Source organism: Struthio camelus, chromosome 3 (assembly GCF_040807025.1).
Source record: "Struthio camelus isolate bStrCam1 chromosome 3, bStrCam1.hap1, whole genome shotgun sequence".
In the NCBI taxonomy this organism is placed as follows: domain Eukaryota; kingdom Metazoa; phylum Chordata; class Aves; order Struthioniformes; family Struthionidae; genus Struthio; species Struthio camelus.
The window spans coordinates 70,848,507-70,865,864 of record NC_090944.1 but is presented as its reverse complement, the minus strand read 5'-3'; the positions used below and the strand labels follow the sequence as shown (position 1 = coordinate 70,865,864).

The window sequence follows — 17,358 nt, the reverse complement described above, 5'->3', positions numbered from 1 at the left end:
TCATAAACGCCCTTCCTCCACAAATACAATCCATAGTCTTCACTACCTGGGACAGAATCTCCAAACCTCACATCTGAGACTTACCAGGAGACAAAACCAACCATAATTACTCAGCCTAGCAAGGCGGCCTGTAAGAAGTATGGGCAGGAGGAAAGGCAGTCCCTTAGGGTGACACTCCTTCCTCCAGGGTGCCCTCCAGGCACAGAGCTACCAAGGGTGCTAGCCTGCTCGTCACTCGCAATGCAGCCAGCTCAGAGGGAGATCTCCTCCAGGAGACGGGCAGGATGACAGCCCGCTTGCTGACTGCCCTGCCTCTGCCACAGGCCAAACCAACCCTATAGCACACGCAGGGTGTCTCCTTGCCTTCCCAGATAGACTTGTCCCCAAAGTTTCATGAAAGTACAGAACCTTGTAATCCAAAATCTCTGATGCTTGACACTGTGATGATAAAATATAATCTACAGTATTCTACCAGACATTTATTTCATGACAGGAGAGTCAGGCAGTTAGTCATGCAGTGGTTCCAGCACTAGTAACCAACTTTTTTTCTGCCCGATATTATTTTTCTAAACAAGCTAAGCAAGTAGCTATTAATTCTTACTGGCAAGTGTCTCCCGATAGCAACCTCTTTTCTTTTCAGTCAGACATCAAGCAAGGATATGTAATACAAAGACCACACATGATGCTCCATCTATCGAAAGCTAAGGGTAAGGTAGTCCTGATGGACTTCTTTCGATATTAGATAACACTAGGCATAAAAATACTCTCATTCTGCTTACAAGAGATTTTAAGACACAAAAGAGGTGCCCACCTTTGGGCTATCGTTCTTTGAGTTCCAAGGAGGAGTCAGGCTTCATCTTTCCAGATGAACTGCTGAGAACAAGCAACTCGGGCAGCAGCTCACTTTCACAGGGCAGATGTCACAACCTTCACAGAAGTGATACACAGACAAGGAACCTCTGCAGTCAGTAAGACAGTTTACAGACTCTTCTTCATTTTGAATGACATGCTAATCCTGTCTCTCCAATCATGTGACTCTGAAGTGTGCACTCTCTTAGAGGGAAATCAAAAATACTCATTTTTAAATCACAGAATTATAGAATGATTTAGCACGGAAGAGACCTCTGGAGGTCACCTAGTCCAACCTCTTGCTCAGCATAGGGCTAACTCCAAAATTACATCAGGTATGTAATTCAGATTAATTTTAATATAGGCTGCAAAGGAAGACAAAAGAAGAAAGACTGTTATTTCAGTTTTAGAAATAGTTAAGAAAGTGCTGAAATGATCCAGTCACGTTTCATGAGAGACACACCATTCGAATATTTGTTCAAGCCATCAAAAATATAACCAAAGTGCTCGTATGCAGCATCGTACGTTAAACCTTGCTCGTGACAACTGGGGGTGGGTCAACTTGCTTCTGAGTTCACAGTATTTGTCTAAATTATGCAGTCCCACAGAGAGACATCTGGGCCAGCTCATCCAGACTACACTTGTGTTAGCATAAGGTTCTACCCAGGCTAATCAACCCCACTGAGTGTGTCACATAAATGCAGCCATCCCTGCTGCCCATATTAGCTCAAGTACTGAATTTCGTTAGGTAGACTTACTGATATTAACCCTGCTTTGCCTTGCACAAATATTGCACTGAAGGCAAAGAGTGTCTCTGAAATTTTACACCTAGTTAGATACGTTTGTTCCATTCAGCACACTGACCACGCGCAATCTAAATTTTATCCGAGGAGCTGCCTGCTGGGAACAGCATTCTCCCTTCAGCACCAACCTCTCCAACATCTATTTATCAATGCAGCTGGAGATAACTTGCCTAAAATAAACATGTAGGCCATTATGTTTGTCAAAATAACAGGCTTACATTATACATTTCAAAGTAATAGCTTTGATGGAATTTAAATCCCTCTAGAGAAAAGCACTATTTAGCTGCAAACATATGGCTGTTCCACCAAAAAAAAAAAAAAAAAGAAAATGGTTATTTTAGGCCAGAAAAGACCACTGTGGTCTGAATGCTACATATATAACCACAGAAACTCACCTCTAATTTCTGCATCAAGCCTGTAACTTCCCCATGTGTTAGACTACTAGGTATTTTAGAAAGACAGTCTTGATTTTAAGTAAGAGAGACAACTCAGCTCTTAGAAGCTGCTCTAATAATTAATTCTTCTCACTGTTAAAATGCGTCCAAGTTAAATTGTTATTTTATTTTCATTTCAAATATTTCAATTTCCAACACACTTTGGTGTTTTAAAGCATCTTCAACCATCAAATTTGGCTCAGGCACCAACACGCACAAAGCTCTTTTACTCAGGGTATATAATACTGATTTGGTTTTGTGTAGAATCTTTTATTCAAAGATCTCGGAAAACCTTCGTGAGTATTTATGAGTGTTAAGCCTCATATTAAAATATCCCTATTTTGCAGATAAGCAAACAAAGGGAAAAGAGATTAAAGACCATATCCTCCTATGCGATGAAAATAATACAGGAGCGAGGTGTCTAGACATTTTTGGGAAGGCAAGCTCAGGCAAGCTCTCCAAAGTCACAGAGTATTTGTGGCAGAGTCACGAACAAAAGCCTCATCATCAGGCTCTTATGCTTGTGTTCACTGTAAGAAGTTCACTATGATCTGAATATATTATATCTAGATACTGTCATATTAGGTTTAGGCATACAAGTCTGTATTTAACACACGTTAGAAATGCCCTACAAACTTAGGGCGTTTCTATTACCTTAACGGTACAAACTGTCCAACAAAGGAATGAAAGTCTTCATACTGCTAAAACAACTGGCTGTTTTCACCCCATTTCATACAATAAGATACTTTAAGCCTAGTGAATCATAAATGCTGATGTTCATAGAAAGCCAAATTCATCTTGTCAGCTACTGAAATTCTTACCTACACACAGACACCAATAACCTCAGACAAGCAGTTCAGTACCCAGTGACACATGTCAATGGAAGCATGCATGCTCAGTTATTTCTTTTCACATCTGAACTTGGGAGGAAGTTGAGGTTTTTTTCTGGGTCACTGGAACATTACTGAGTAGATGAAAGAACTTAACAGGTCTTCTTCAAAACGGACCTACTAGCTACAGAGCATATTCTGAGAGAACCTTATTAGTCACAGACCTCTTACCCTCACAGCCTTGTGACACTTGAGGCAGCAGGTCAGGTCACATGAAGGGGCAGAAAATTAGTGTTTTCCATCCCAGCAGAGGTGATTGAACAACCAGAAAAGGGAAAAAGTAAATTCTCAGCACATTTATATAACCTTTCCTACCTCTCCCAGTTTATTGCTCAAGCACATTGGGATGTAAAGGTTACTGAGATGTTTCTATTACTGTTTGAAGTGAGAGATACGGGCTTTCATGAATGGTCAGCTTTTTGCAGAATGAACATCTGACCTTCTGAGGTTTACTGACTTCAGAAAGCCTTTCCTATCTGTGTTGAGTCACTCCATTTAAAAAATGTTTATTCTGGACTGGAAGAGACATGTTCCCCATTATGTTCCCATTAAGAGTTTGAATACCACAAACAAGAAAACAGAACTTCTATTTCATATCTTGATTAACTTGATTAACCTATCATATCCTTTTGTAACATTATATTAAAATATAATCAAATAAATTAGATGGAAAAAATTTCTCCTGCTCTCAAAGTTCATTCTGGTCAGATATGTTAGATATATCATTTAGAAATTATCTGACAGACATTTTAAAATACAAATGATAAAAAGCATATGTTTAAGGATATTAAAACAACAACAACAAAACCCACTATAATATGACTTAGATAAACTAGAATGTCTCCTCTGGAGAAAACACGTTCCATAAAGCTTTAGGGGTAGCTTATTAACTGAAACTGATTGTCACAGCTTTGAACTAAAACCCTTTGAGCTCCTGTGAGTTGTTTTGCCCTGTTTGTCAAATAAAAGTATGGCTCACAGAAAACATCTTTGACATTTTTGGGCCACGTAAAAACCAGCACATCATTGTATTTGCTAGGTCCGTGACTAGCTAGCATACTGAATGAAATCCTAATCTTGTTGAAATAAATGGGAATTCCACCTTTGATTTCTCTGTGGTCAGGATCTCAACGCACTTCCAATAGCAACAGTCAGTAAACAGAAAGCCTCAATTTATAATGTTCTCGAGATTACAGTAGGAAGGGAATTTTTGCTTCGCATCATCTAATTCTTAGTCTGTAATATCTAACCCTCCACCAGTTTTATAACATATATTAAAACTCCATTGAAATCAAGGAGTTATACTGATGCAAAATGTGAGCAATGACAGCAGAGAATCCAAGCCATTATGTCTCTGCTGGCTTATTTAAGTTAAATAGCTTTTGAAAATAATTTTGTAGGAGCCATTCAGTGGCCAGCACAGTTTCTAGCTGTGTGAACCCTAGAGAGAAGCTAATCTAAATATTCCGAAGCATTTACTTCTCTGATGCAGGAAGAGAGCAAAAAGGGAGAAATCAAGTACAGGAGGACAGGACGGACCTCCTAGGATATGGAAAAAGAGGGAAAAGAGCATTTTAGGGACACAAAGAGCCCTCAAGGATTTAAAAGACTATTTCAGAGAGGAATAGATTAAGTGAGCTGTTATCAGATCTTTCAGGCAACATCATCTCCATAAGATTCTTAATGTGGGAATACATACTGGTATCTTGTCTGTATCTATACGATAAAGCGGTGCCTTGTTTTCACATCATAAAGCAGGGCCGCAGCATTAAGGTGCTTCTAGTTATATTCATTGGAGCACTGGACACAACTAGGGCCTACAAATCTACATACAAGGCAAATCCACTGCTCCATATTTTGTACACAAAGAGGGGAAACAGTTCCATAAATCATTCGCTCTCCTCCCAAGATGATATTTAAGGAGAAGACAGCTTTGCCTGACGAAAACAGAAATGACTATCAGATCAGCCGGAAGAGCCATAGTCAATTCAGATAATTATCCAAATTATGCAATACTAGCTTGGCTACGTAGCCACACTTTTTTCCTGGCTCCTTCTCCACGAACGATCGGGACAGAAGGAGGAGACTTTCTGCACTATAAATATGTAGTCTCTGTCTTAGTAAAAACAAATAAAACCTATACTGAGACTGTGCAATAAAAATAGTTGGACAGTAAAGTACACTGGAAACTAAAACATAAGCCAAATATAAAATGATTAACACAAGCCATTCATCAGCTTAATTTTATCCTTCTCCCCAAGCCATGATATTAATTCCTATAATCTTTTGTTTTTTCAGGTGAAAAAATCCAGGGTGGGTTCTTTGGCTGTTTTGCAGATCTCTGCTGTGGCTCTTATTACGTGTTTTTACAGTTTGGTCACCATGATTGATAGTGCTCCTAAAAATCTGTATAAAGCAAGTCATATTCAACAATGTTTATCCTCTAGCTGTTGCACACAGACAACGAGCTTTTTTAATCCTGGCCCCATGACTTTTCACATGACGTGCATGTAAGTGATTTTAAATACTTTTAAAACCATTTCTATTGTTTTGGGCAAACATATGGTCTCAAATTACTTTTCTTAAAGAAAACCGCACTGCTTGTCCAACACAGTTAGATCTGTTTCAGGTAGGATCTGTAGACATTTCATATCACATTCATTTCAGTGATGTTCCCATCTGAGAAGCTAATTTCCTGCCAAGATGGGTTTTTAGGCATAAGGAATCAGGAAAACCTGCCCAGAACCTCAACTTCAAGGTTGAGGTCAACAATCATGTGATGGCATGCTCTGTTTTTAAAAGCTGATATTCTAACTGCTTTAAGATCTTTAACAAAGGATCGTGAAAACCTGATCTTAGTGTCCATGTCAACAACCTTTGCTACTATCCCTTCCTCCTGCCTATCTTCCGCATTGTGAACCAGTATATGTGGGCTGGAGCTTGGCTGGAACATACCGCCAAGGCATACCATCCTGTTACCAAGTACATCACAGTTTGAAAGCTATCTGCAAGACAGAAGTCTGGCAAAAATGCAGGCTGCCAAGAAGTAGTACAAACAGGCACCTGACCATGCCAAGGGCAAACTCTCAGTGCAATGCAGCTGTTGATAGAGAAGTCTTTCAGCTGAGTGTTTGCAAAGAGTATCAAAAGACACAAATTCTTGGAAAACAGTAGGCATTAAAGCAGCTCAGAGGCGTTCTCAGGAGCCCTTCCAATGCTGTACTTTAAAGTCTCATCTGCCACTGCTGAAGCCTTGACTGTTACCAGTGCCACTTCCTTCTCTGCTAAACTGGTAGCTATGGCAAATGTCAATAGCTGGCCTCATCGTTTCCTGTGGATTTACTGAAAGGTGGGAAAGAAAACACACAGATTAACGATGTCAAAGTCACATGTGTTCCTACTCACATAACATGGTAAGACCCACTTGTCATACTTCCTGCTATTTAGACGAGAGATATGTCTCCCTACTTCTCATCTAAGATGTTATTTGCAAAAATGTTGTGCTTGCACATATATAATAATTGATGTCTCTGGTTGCTGCTACAGTACCTGACCTATCTTCTCTACATTTTGTCCTCAGAGAGTGATCATATTCGCAGTCCTGGAGTTGTCAAGAAATGAACATGTTTGCCCACATCAATTTTTAAATAAGCCAAAGAAAGTGTAATAAACTCTGTCAGAGTTTCTGTCATTTTTCTGTACAGCGCAGAGACACCGAATGTGTGCAACCGCATTGAATCCAGACAGTTAGGCACAACTCAGCAACAAGATCATTAATATAAAGCAATGGAAGAATCTGCACAGTAACATTATTCAGACCTCCAAGCAAGAGGTCTAATCTAAAAATCCCCAAACTCCTAAATGCTAGAAGAGTTTCAGCCACACACTCTTGGGAATATGGGTATTCCCAAACACAGTCTCACTGTGTGAAGGGCAACATCCTCAACTAATTCCAGAGCAAATGACTCATCACAAAAATTCTCCAATCCAAATTTGCCACAACATCAGCACCCTCTCTGAGGACCATCACTCTTCCAGACTCAGTTTTTAACCCGCCTCTCTCTCTCTCTCTCTCTCTCCCCATCTGATTTCCTAGCTTGCTGCCCTGGACCTTCTCTCTTTTCTAATATTTCTTCCTCATTTTCTCCAGGAGATGCTTCTTCAACTGTGTAACAAGAACTACCGGATTAGGAAAGGAAGCCTGGAACTAAATTCTGAAGTCCATCTCCTCAAATACAAGGTTCAACAAAAACTACATATATATAATCTGAGCTCTGTGCTGACATTGGCTTTGCAAGGAATATTAAGCACTGTGTCAGGCCTTATTTTCAAAGCACTCAATACTCTGGGCTGAAAATAACCAGAAGTTTCTTCCCAGGCTCAAACCTGAAAGCCATTGATGACAAGCCTAGTTCCAAGTGAAACTTCTAGTAACAATTAAAAATATGCCCACAAAAGAAATAAAGAGTTTTCTCTGGCACTAAAGAGTTTTCTCTAGGTCAAAATTCTGAAAGTAATGACTACAGAAACTAAGGATCACACAGACTTTACTCATTTGCTGCTACAGAATGCTCTCTTTTTGGATTTTGCCTTCTCGAACATGGAACACATCCTTCTGATATGTACACTGACAAAAATGGCCACAAAAACAACTGTTAACTATTCTGAAAATTCTTTGGAGAGGATAAGAAAAACAATGAACTTCATATGTGATGAAGTCATGTCACAATACACAACGACAGTGTAATTGCACGCTGTGAAGGCAGCCTAAGAATATATTGGTAAAAATATGTAGAAAATATTAACAGAAAGTTATGCTACTCGGTCTGGACTCAGCCCCTCATATTCCAATTCTGACTGTGGTAAGCACACCTCTTTTACAAGAATTAGATATGTATACAATGGCATTTAGTCAATCTCCAGATGCTGCAAGAAAAAAAAATCTAACTAAATGTTAAGATTAAGAATATTAAGGGCTGAAACGAAAAAGAATCACAGTTTTAGCTCTAATCTATTTTCCATATTACCTTTTCAACTCTAAAGCCTATAACCAAGATAATGCAAAATTACAAACTGCAATTCCATAAAATACGACACTGCTTGTTCTTAACTAGTAAATGCTTCTGCATGTAATATTATTGGTATATACACTGTTTGCAGGCGTAGATTGGAAAACAGTAGCCTGTATCTTTCTAATATAATGGAGCCTATTGAACTATATTTCAGCAATGTTATGTAGGACCTTGCAGATATTCTAGCATGGGCATCCGCTAATGAGGCCATGTCCTAGAATAAAACTGAATTAGGAAGAGAATGGAAATAAACTCAGAATAGGAGTCTGCAAAGTAATTTTAAAATAATTTTCTTTTCTTCCAGGCGAAGTGCAAAGCTAATACTTCGTAAGGTCATAAGAAGGGTTTGGGGAAAGCAGTTTGGCAGTGAAGAGACTTTACTGCTCTGAAGTCTGTAAACTATAATAATGGCCAAGCCTTTACTTCCCCAGGAGAGTCAGTTAGGCCTCTGGATTTCTGGTATTAACATTTGCTAGTAATTTTTGTACTAGTCCATTATTACATTGCCAATAATTTTAACATTAAAGAACTGATAGCTAGAAATTTATTCTGTGTGCGAGTTTGTAGTTGTTTGGTAAATCTCTTGTAATCTATTTGGGAGTATGGTGCCTCAACACATTCCACTGATTCCACATATTTGGTATATCTAAACAGAATGACCCAAATTCTGGTTACTGCAATACCAAAGTTACCATTGTGACAGTGAAGTGGGACCAAATGTAATTAATGGAATTAAAACAGACTATGGTGACCAAAGAGAACTTTTAATATCTTACTTCTATTTGAATTCCATATCTACTAGTACAGTTTTAATAAGACCATTTTGGTTGATGGAAAAAGATTGCAACAAGTTATAAATCCCGAAAACTGGCTGTAGCGTCAGGGCACAGACCCGGTTCCGGAACGCTTATCATTTTTCTTTTACATTATTCAAATGATCCCTGGGGCGTTTGTGGCCAGGTCAGCAAGCACCCTCTCAAGCAACTCCGAGGCATGGCAGGGGAGCTAGTTCAGTCCAGGAACTACTTCCAGCCAGGCTCTTTGGATATGACCATCTCTCACTAGGAAAGTTTGAAAAATGAACGTAGCCAGATCATAGCTTGCCTCAGGGCCAGAGAACAGGCCTTTGCCTCATTAGGTTACTAACACAGATACAGAAAAAACATACCAGAAATAAAAACCTGTGCAAGTATGGCAACTAAGTATTTACTTGAACAGAATAATGTATCAGTTATCCATCATTTTGAAGGAACAGTCCCCCTTCCCTTATTGTGCTTATTAGTCCTCTATGAGACAATAACAGATTAGACAGATCTGTGTAATGGTAACCTTTGGTTTCAGATTATCAGTTTGTTTGTAAAAGGAAACAACAGTTCACCTAACGTGAAAGTACTTTAGAAAGCAATAAAATACATGCTTTTACTAGTTTCTGTTTTCGTGAGCAAAGTATATTCCCCAGAACCCTTTCTTTCTATGTCAGTGTTTGAATTCATCTGTTTACAGGTATCTTCTGTAAGAACTGCTAAACATCATTTTTTGCAGGTTGGTGTATTCTGATACACTACAAAGACAAAAAAAAAACATTTAAAATGATTATCAAGGAGACAAGAATTAACCTCTTCATTTTCCAGTTCATTTTCCAGAGTTAAAGGATGGGAATATCTGGAAAAAGAAGAATCACTATAGGTTTGGGTCAGAATATTCAATTTATTATTTGAGTTTACATGGTTTACATCATTGAATGTAATATCATTCAGCTTTAAAAACTTACCTACCGTATCTTTTCTTTTTTGTCTTTGTTTTTTTCTTTAATGTTTCTCTTTTGTCATCTATTCTTTCTTCCTTCGCTGTCCCTTCACTTTTTCCCTTCTTCCTTATTCCTCTTTGCCTGTTATCTATCATCTAACTTCTCCTTCCTACAGAAATACAGCCATACCTCAGGTGAAAACAAGACAACTATTAAATAGACAGTAATTTATAGCAAGTAGTACACACCTGCCAAGTCTCATACATTGTGTTAAGCTTTTTCATTTGACTCTCACCTCAAACAACTCTACTGTGACATCCATGTCTCAAGGACAGCACAGTTCCACAGTGCATCTCTTCTTCTCAGTCCAGCAGGCTGCCCGATATCTTGTAAGCCTAGCGCAAGATCACGCAAAAGACAGAAGCTAAAGACGCTAAACCGTGCATATCTTGTGGAAGAGCCCCTCATGTGTGCTCCAAGGAGCATTTCCATTGGGAAGCTCCTTAGCTGCAGCAAAATGCTGCACATGACACCACTCTCAGCCTTCTCCGTGACATAATGCATCAGATGTACCTCTCATCACAGTGTCAACACATGATGGATTTCATATTTGAGCATGAGAAAAGGATAGACAGATGGACTGTATGTGTGCACACGTGTGTGTCTATGCAGAGAAAGGTAACAGGATCAAGTCAATGACTAGGCTAGCACAGTCTTCCCTAAGAATCCTACAAATCTGCATGAGGGAGAACAAGTATTACCACTACAAAATAATTCTTGATTATGACTTTTCCAGTGCACAGAAAGATGGCTTAATATTCTGTTAAAAAGGTTTACAGCTATTCATTTATCTGTAGTTTCTCACCCACTGAATCCTAACAAATCATAAATAGATGCTTTTTGGCAATAGCCTACAAAAAGTTAGTAACTGGAACTTTTCTAATTATAACATACCTTTTGGTATACTCCTTGTGTAGTTTGATGTGTGATGCCCCTGTTGCGTTGTATTACACAAAGCAGCAGAGCAAAGACTTCATTGTTTTGGGCTGCAATTTTATACCTTCAACTAGATGGATGGACAAGTTAAAGGCACAAGTAATAGCATTTTTTTTATTCAACATTTAGCAAAATGTATGTGATAATATTAACTGGATACAAACTTGTTCTTCAACAATAGGCAACTGATTACAGATAAGCAGAGCCATTCATTCAGACACATTGAGATGGACAATGGGGGAAAAAAATCAAATTCTATCAATGTTATCACTATCACATCAAATTCAATAGAGTAAGTGAAGTTTTTTTAATTGCCTTCTAATTAATCTGCTTTGATGGTGGTTTAAATAGCCAAAATGAAAATGACTTTCAGAGTTCCCTTCTGTAGTGGAAGAAAGTACTGTGACTATTATTGTGAAGCTCTAAAAAACTTGTTTTGATTTCATATCCACTCTCTCAGCTAATGCAACAGATCCCAGCATACGTCACAGGCATCAAAGCACAAACCTCTGCCACTTTGAGTTAAAGAATTAAGTGCCACTAATTAATTTGTAGACTAATGGTCTATTAGCGCGCAAACTGTATCAACCCCTTGGCAGAAATGTTCTCCCTACTTCACACATAGAGTGACTTCATGGAAATAGGTAGCTTCTACAAGCTTACATTTTAATGTTCTTTTTATTGATGGATTTCAGAACAGTAGCACTGGGATGCTTAGTCAGCAACTGTGTTTGTGAAACAAGCTAAGAAGAAAAAAAATTCATATACAAAGAGATTTTTCTATTCTTTGTCACTCACTTGGTTGCAATGAAAAGTGACTTAAATTATATTTTGTATCTTTCTGATTTTTAAAACCTATTTAATTAGTACATCTAAAGTTGAAGAGATGAAATCCTGGTTTCTCTGATGCGGTGAGAGTCTCAGCAGCTAGCTAGAGTTAGAGCATCATTTAGCTAGAGTTAGATTTAGAGTTACAATTAAAAAAAAAAAAACAACGCAGAAAAGTATGTCCTTTGTTTCTACGTAAGTGGAGGAAAAGGGTCATACTTCCAATGAATTGTACCATTGACTAAAATTCCAGTGGGATAGAAATAATAGTGAAATGTTGATATAAATGGATACAAGAGAGTGAACTGACAGCTGTCTTGCAGTCCTCGTAAGTATTTTCAGAAACTGAATACACAAAAAGGTCATTCATTGCTCCATTTTCCACAAGTTCAGTTTGGTACTATGTTTCCTGAAATCTCTGTTACATCTTTACATCTCATTGCTGCTGTTCCACAGATGCCTTATTCGGGGAAGGTAGCTTTGCTCAGCTCCGCTCCTCTCTGACACATTTTTAGGCACTGGAACATGGAGAAAGGGAACAATAACCTTCCCCAACATGAAACAGGGAAGAGCAGAGATGACTTGGAGAAAAGACATCCTTCTTTCTCCTCTCTTCTGGCAATTGAATTATTTTTTAAAAAATAAAAATAAAAAAGACACACGCACACACAACACCACCAAATACTCTTTGTGATTTTTCTGTGATTAACAGACAAAAATAAGAATACCGAGATACAAATGTGTTCTGTCACTGGTGCAGATAAAAGGTTACAAACAATTCTTTGTTACAGGATATTCATCTCATGTGGCTAACTGTGTAAAAAGGGAAAACTTGACCTTCAAGGAAAAGTATCCAGGTGAAATTATGAAGTTTAAATTCTTTGATCCTGTAATAATCTTCTGGTAGGAGAAGTTAATTTAATTTACACTAAGAGAGCAATATATTCTGAATATTTTGGTACTGAATTCAGCCACCAGGTCCACCTGAGCTGCTCCCAGCAAGACTCACTTATCTGAAAAGAAGTTATGCAGATACTCCAGTTACTGAAATCTGTCATGAGGAAACAATTAATGGTGGACTAGAATAATGATCTATGGCTGTTCAGTTACACCGACTTCCCAATATATAAGTTTGGAACAGTGCTTATTCTCACAAACTCCACAAAAGGTGGACACACAAGAGCTAGTAAAACCAGTGGGTGGGATAACAGCTGTGCAAAACATCTGCTCAGTAGTTTCATTCACTGCTGTTGTCAGCATTTCAGCTTTGTACGGTCCAGTTGTTAAGAACCTAAATACTCAAATATTGTGTGGGTGATGTGTTTCTCAGTAAGGGAGGAGACTAGAAACATTTCCTTAGAGCATTCTTATTTTACAGCAAAAGCACGGTCTAATTCAACTACAGTCTGCAAATCCCTTTTATTTCTAGTAGGCTTGGAAAAGGCACACATCTGTTTTAAAGTATGTACCAGCCTTCTAGAGAGATTTTCAATTCTTAAGCTGTTAATTAATATCTTTATGAGTTACCTAAAGGCAATCATCCAGGTAGCAGCACAGGAAGTACTACAGAGATTCTGCTGGTAAAGGGGCAGCAAGTATGAACCTCCCTCAATCCTGGAATTAAGGCTATTTTCGGAGGTCTTCCCACATCCTCCGATTGCAGCATCGGAGATCTTCATTACAAGGTCTCTGGAGAAAGTCATTTTAAGGGCTTGTGTAGAACGGTAATATAAACATTATCTCATAGGATATTCCACCTGGCCCTCAGCTGCCATTCTAGAAGTATTCAGGTTCTCCTTGGACCCCGTTTGCCAGCCTCATGCAGACGTCTCAAACACCGTGTGGTGTCTAAACTGGCACAAGATGCCTGTGTTTTCACAAATGAATCCTACTTTAAGTGTCTGATCTTGCAGACTGGACAATAAATTGCAATTTTCCCTTTGTTTCAGTATCACAAGGTCAAACACCTGTGGACTATAAGTAATTGGGTTGTTTATAAAACACAATGGCACCAAACTAAATGTAGACATCATCACGAGCTGGGATTATCCAAGCTCTTAATTGCACAGCATTTTCCACCACTATCAAGACAAGATTGCCGGCATTCTGGTATTAAAAAAAATAATAATAGGAAACTATTCATGATGGCAACCCCTAGGTTTAACTTTTTTTTTTTAAAATACCATACTTGTGTCTAGTTTCAGTAATTTTAGTGGGAATTTTGACTGATGTAAGAACTGAACAAGCGACAGTAAGCAGCAGCTTTAGTCTCCTCTCACTCTTCCACGTATTTATTTTACTTCTTAAGTAATTTTCACTTTTTATTTCCCTCTTCTGTCCCCAGAGGGGTATGAATGAATCAAGAACATAAGACCCATAAATTTGGTTGATGTGATTATCCATGCATGGCACGGGCATTTATCTTGTGTTATGTCCAGCATCCAAGGAAATGGAAGCTGAACACATTGAAATAGAGCTTGGTCCAGCAAAGGTCCAGTAATGCGGGTAAGCCAGTAAACAGTTTCACTGAAGTTCATGGAGCTATTATTACATGCAATAAACTCACATCATATGTGATCATTAGAGATGGAGATTAGAATTACTTACCTGCTGAAGCTTCAGCACCCATTTCAGTGCTTTGTAGGAACAGGGCTTCCTTAGTCCATAATTTGCAGGATCATAATCAGATAGAGCACCTCTTATAATCTGATTACAGAGCTTCCATAAAAATGAAGTTCTGTTCCAATTCCTGTGAGGTTATACTGGGTAAAACCATTTCTATAGAGGGAATAATATAATCCTAATATGCTGAATTCTTGCATCATTATTTCTTTTCCAACTTTCATTTGGATCATGGTTGCAATTCAACACGTAAAATATGTTTCTAAGCCAACAAAATAGAAATTATACATTAATTTTTAACCAAATTATTATTATTTAACATGCCTTTTAGCATACACAGCGTATCTTTTTCCATGAGGGTGTTTTGCTGTGCTCAAGACAAAAATCTAATTGTAACCCATGACTCAAATCACTAAAAATTGTCTTATATTCCAAAAAGTATTTTGTTAGAAGTACATTTACTAGAAACATGAGAAGTTCATTAAAATGTTCCAAACTTAAGACTGTTTAGCTTCATTGCTAAATAATTCAAGTTCCATTCAATGGAAATATAATTTTCTGCTTTAAATGTTTTTCTACTTTCCACAGAGCATTATAGAAACAATTAAAGGAAAAAGGCACTATTTATTTCTATCTGGATAATTACTCAGTTTCCACCATGTAGACTGGAAGCACTATATACTTTCTACAGAGAAATAACAGAATAGTTGCCAGCATCGATCTAGAACTAGCATAAGCCAGAAAATACAAAAGCCTTTGTTGGTAGAGTTTTACTGAACAATGTAGTCCTCATGTCCTAAAAGCATTATAAAGTGCAGGTCCATTATAGTACCGTGGGTTATTCTGAAGTTTGTTTTACACAAAGCGATATATTAAAGGAATGCTTTTGTCTTAATCCTTTCATCTTTAAGCAGTGGAGAAACTTATGTTTACAACCACTGCATAAAATAGGCTAGCAATGGTTAATGACAATTATTCTGAAGTGTCAACTAGATATAGCTATTGCAATTCCAGATCTGTAGAACTGCACACAAGAACTGCAGTTCAGAACTACACTGAACTCAAGTGCAATCACTAACAATGGCTGTATTAAAAAGAAATTAGGAGTATCTACTGTGCACCTAAGCTGCTTGCAGTACTTTTGTTTCAATTCAGAGCGTACCAGGTATACCTAGCAAGCTTATGTCTACCCGAGGAGTGATTTATTTAGCAGGGAGTTACGTGTGCAGGCAAGGGAGTAGCACATCCTTCTTGTCCTCCCCATCTGCCTCCCATCCTTCCAGGGAGTCAGCACACCACCATTTTTTCCTCAGAGCAAACACAAAGCTTAAGAAAAAAAAAATCGAACTTCTGCGGAAATATGGGCAAAGAGGAAACTTCCGGGGGGGCAGGAGAGGCGAGCGGGCCGAAGCCCAGGGGCAGCCGCGCCTGGGGCAGGACTCCCGGCCAGCGGCAGGCAGGCGATGGCAGCACAGAAAGTATTTCAGACCCGAGACCAGACAAAAGAGGGTGTAGCAGCTGCACGCAGGCAGGCAGCCTCTACACATGCCAACTGGCTCCGCTGGGGAGGCAGAAAGTCTATTTCTGGAAGAAAATAAAAACCTATCTATACACCTCTCTGCCCCTGCTCCCGGCCCCGGCTGCCGGGGGGCGGCCCGGCCCCCTCCCAAACGCTGCCGCCAGGCCACGGCCACGGCGCGCCCTCCGCCGCCGCGGACGAGCGACCCTCGGCTCCGCCAGCCGCCGCCCAGGAGGGACCACGGCTCCGGGGCGAGGAGGGAGCTTAAGGCGACGGGGAGACCGCGCACACACCCGCACCCGCTTACCTGTGGCGAGGTGCGAGGTCTCAGCCGCTTCTGGGCGGAGGGAGCCGCGGGGCTACGCGGCGCCGGCAGGACATGGGGCTCCGGCGGGGAGGAGGCGGCGGCTGGCTCAGGCGGTGCTCGGGCTGCGGCTGCCCTCGCCCTTCCCCAGCTCCGTCCGCGGCGAGGCTGGGGCGGAGGGAGGCACGGCGAGGCGGCCGGGGCGGTCACTACCGGCCGCGGGCGGCCTCCCCCCGCTCGCCCCGAGGCGATGGGCGGGTGCCATAGCAGCGGGCTCGGCCGGGTGCTGCGGAGGGGAAACGGGCCGTCAGGCAGCCGGCGAGGGGGGCGTGAGCGCCCGGCGACGCCTGGGCGCAAAAACTTTGCCGGCTCCTCGCCGCGCCGTAGGACACCGCCGCCCGCCCCACGCCGGCAAAGTTCCACTCCGAAACCTAACGGCCGCCGCCCGGTCGCCATAGAAACCACCGCGCTGCCCCGGGGACGCGGCCCCCGCCCAGGGGTGGCTGCGCTGGGGCGGGGGGGGGGGGAGAACCAGGCGGGCGCCCACTCGCAGGACAGCCCGCAGCGGGGGGCGCGGCCCCTTCCCTACCTTGGGGCGGAGGAAGTTTCCCCTTTCCTCCAGGGCAGAGCGCAGCGTCGCCGGGCCGGGCTCTCCGGGGCGGCGGCGGCGGCGCCTCCCCACACCCGCTCTGCCGCCGGCGCTCGGCGGGCGGGAGATTTGTAGGACCCCCGGCCGCCCGCGCCGCTCGGCGCCCGGTCCCGCCCCGGCGGGCTGCGGGGCGGCGGGGCGGGCGCGAAGGAGGAGTCAGCGCTGGGGGAGCCCCGCGGCGGCGGCGGCGGCGGCGGCGGCGGCGGCGGCGGCGGCGGCGGCGGCGGCGGCGGCGGCGGCGGCGGCGGCGGCGGCGGCGGCGGCGGCGGGCGGGTGGCTGCCGCGGGCGCGTCTCGCCGAGCGGCCGCGGGGCGGCGGGGCCGGGGCAGCCGCCTGCCCGCGGGGCTGTGGGCGCCGAGCGGCGGATGAAGGGGGCTCCGCCTCGGCCCTAAAATGTGGGGCAGCCTCGCTTCCTTCGTGTGAGAGCTGGACGAGAGCCGCGGGAGCGTGCGGTGCTTCACCGTAATGATTTTTACCTCAGAAGCAATTACACTTTTAAGATTCAGCTTTTTTTTTTTTTTTTGGGGGGGGGAGGTTATTGGCTACACTTCTGCCGTGACTTCTGTTGTCCGCTCTTGTCACACGCACTAAAAAGGAGTTAGGATCACTGTGACTGAAGATCAGAGCGCAAATGATCCACTCCGC

The 17,358-nt window shown here is 41.8% G+C and overlaps 1 protein-coding gene across 11 annotated transcripts in view; it reads right to left on the bottom strand.

Annotated features, from left to right (window-relative positions):
• Positions 1 to 16,819, bottom strand: part of TMEM200A (transmembrane protein 200A) — a 55,443-nt gene extending 38,624 nt beyond the window's left edge. The window contains exons 1-5 of one of the 11 annotated variants that reach the window (XM_068938282.1): positions 16,654 to 16,764; positions 16,068 to 16,350; positions 14,227 to 14,397; positions 10,750 to 10,861; positions 10,091 to 10,190 (exon numbers count right to left, since the gene is read on the bottom strand). Coding sequence is in view for 1 of the 11 variants with exons in the window: in XM_068938280.1 (XP_068794381.1) it covers positions 10,091 to 10,117 (27 nt within the window). In the remaining 10 variants the exon portion in view is untranslated. Of the gene's footprint in view, positions 1 to 9,823; positions 9,843 to 10,090; positions 10,191 to 10,749; positions 10,862 to 14,226; positions 14,398 to 16,067; positions 16,351 to 16,653 lie in introns of those variants that run through there. The other 10 variants (XM_068938287.1, XM_068938284.1, XM_068938285.1 and 7 more) reach the window with 10 other exon arrangements.
• Between the last annotated feature and the right edge of the window lie 539 nt (positions 16,820 to 17,358).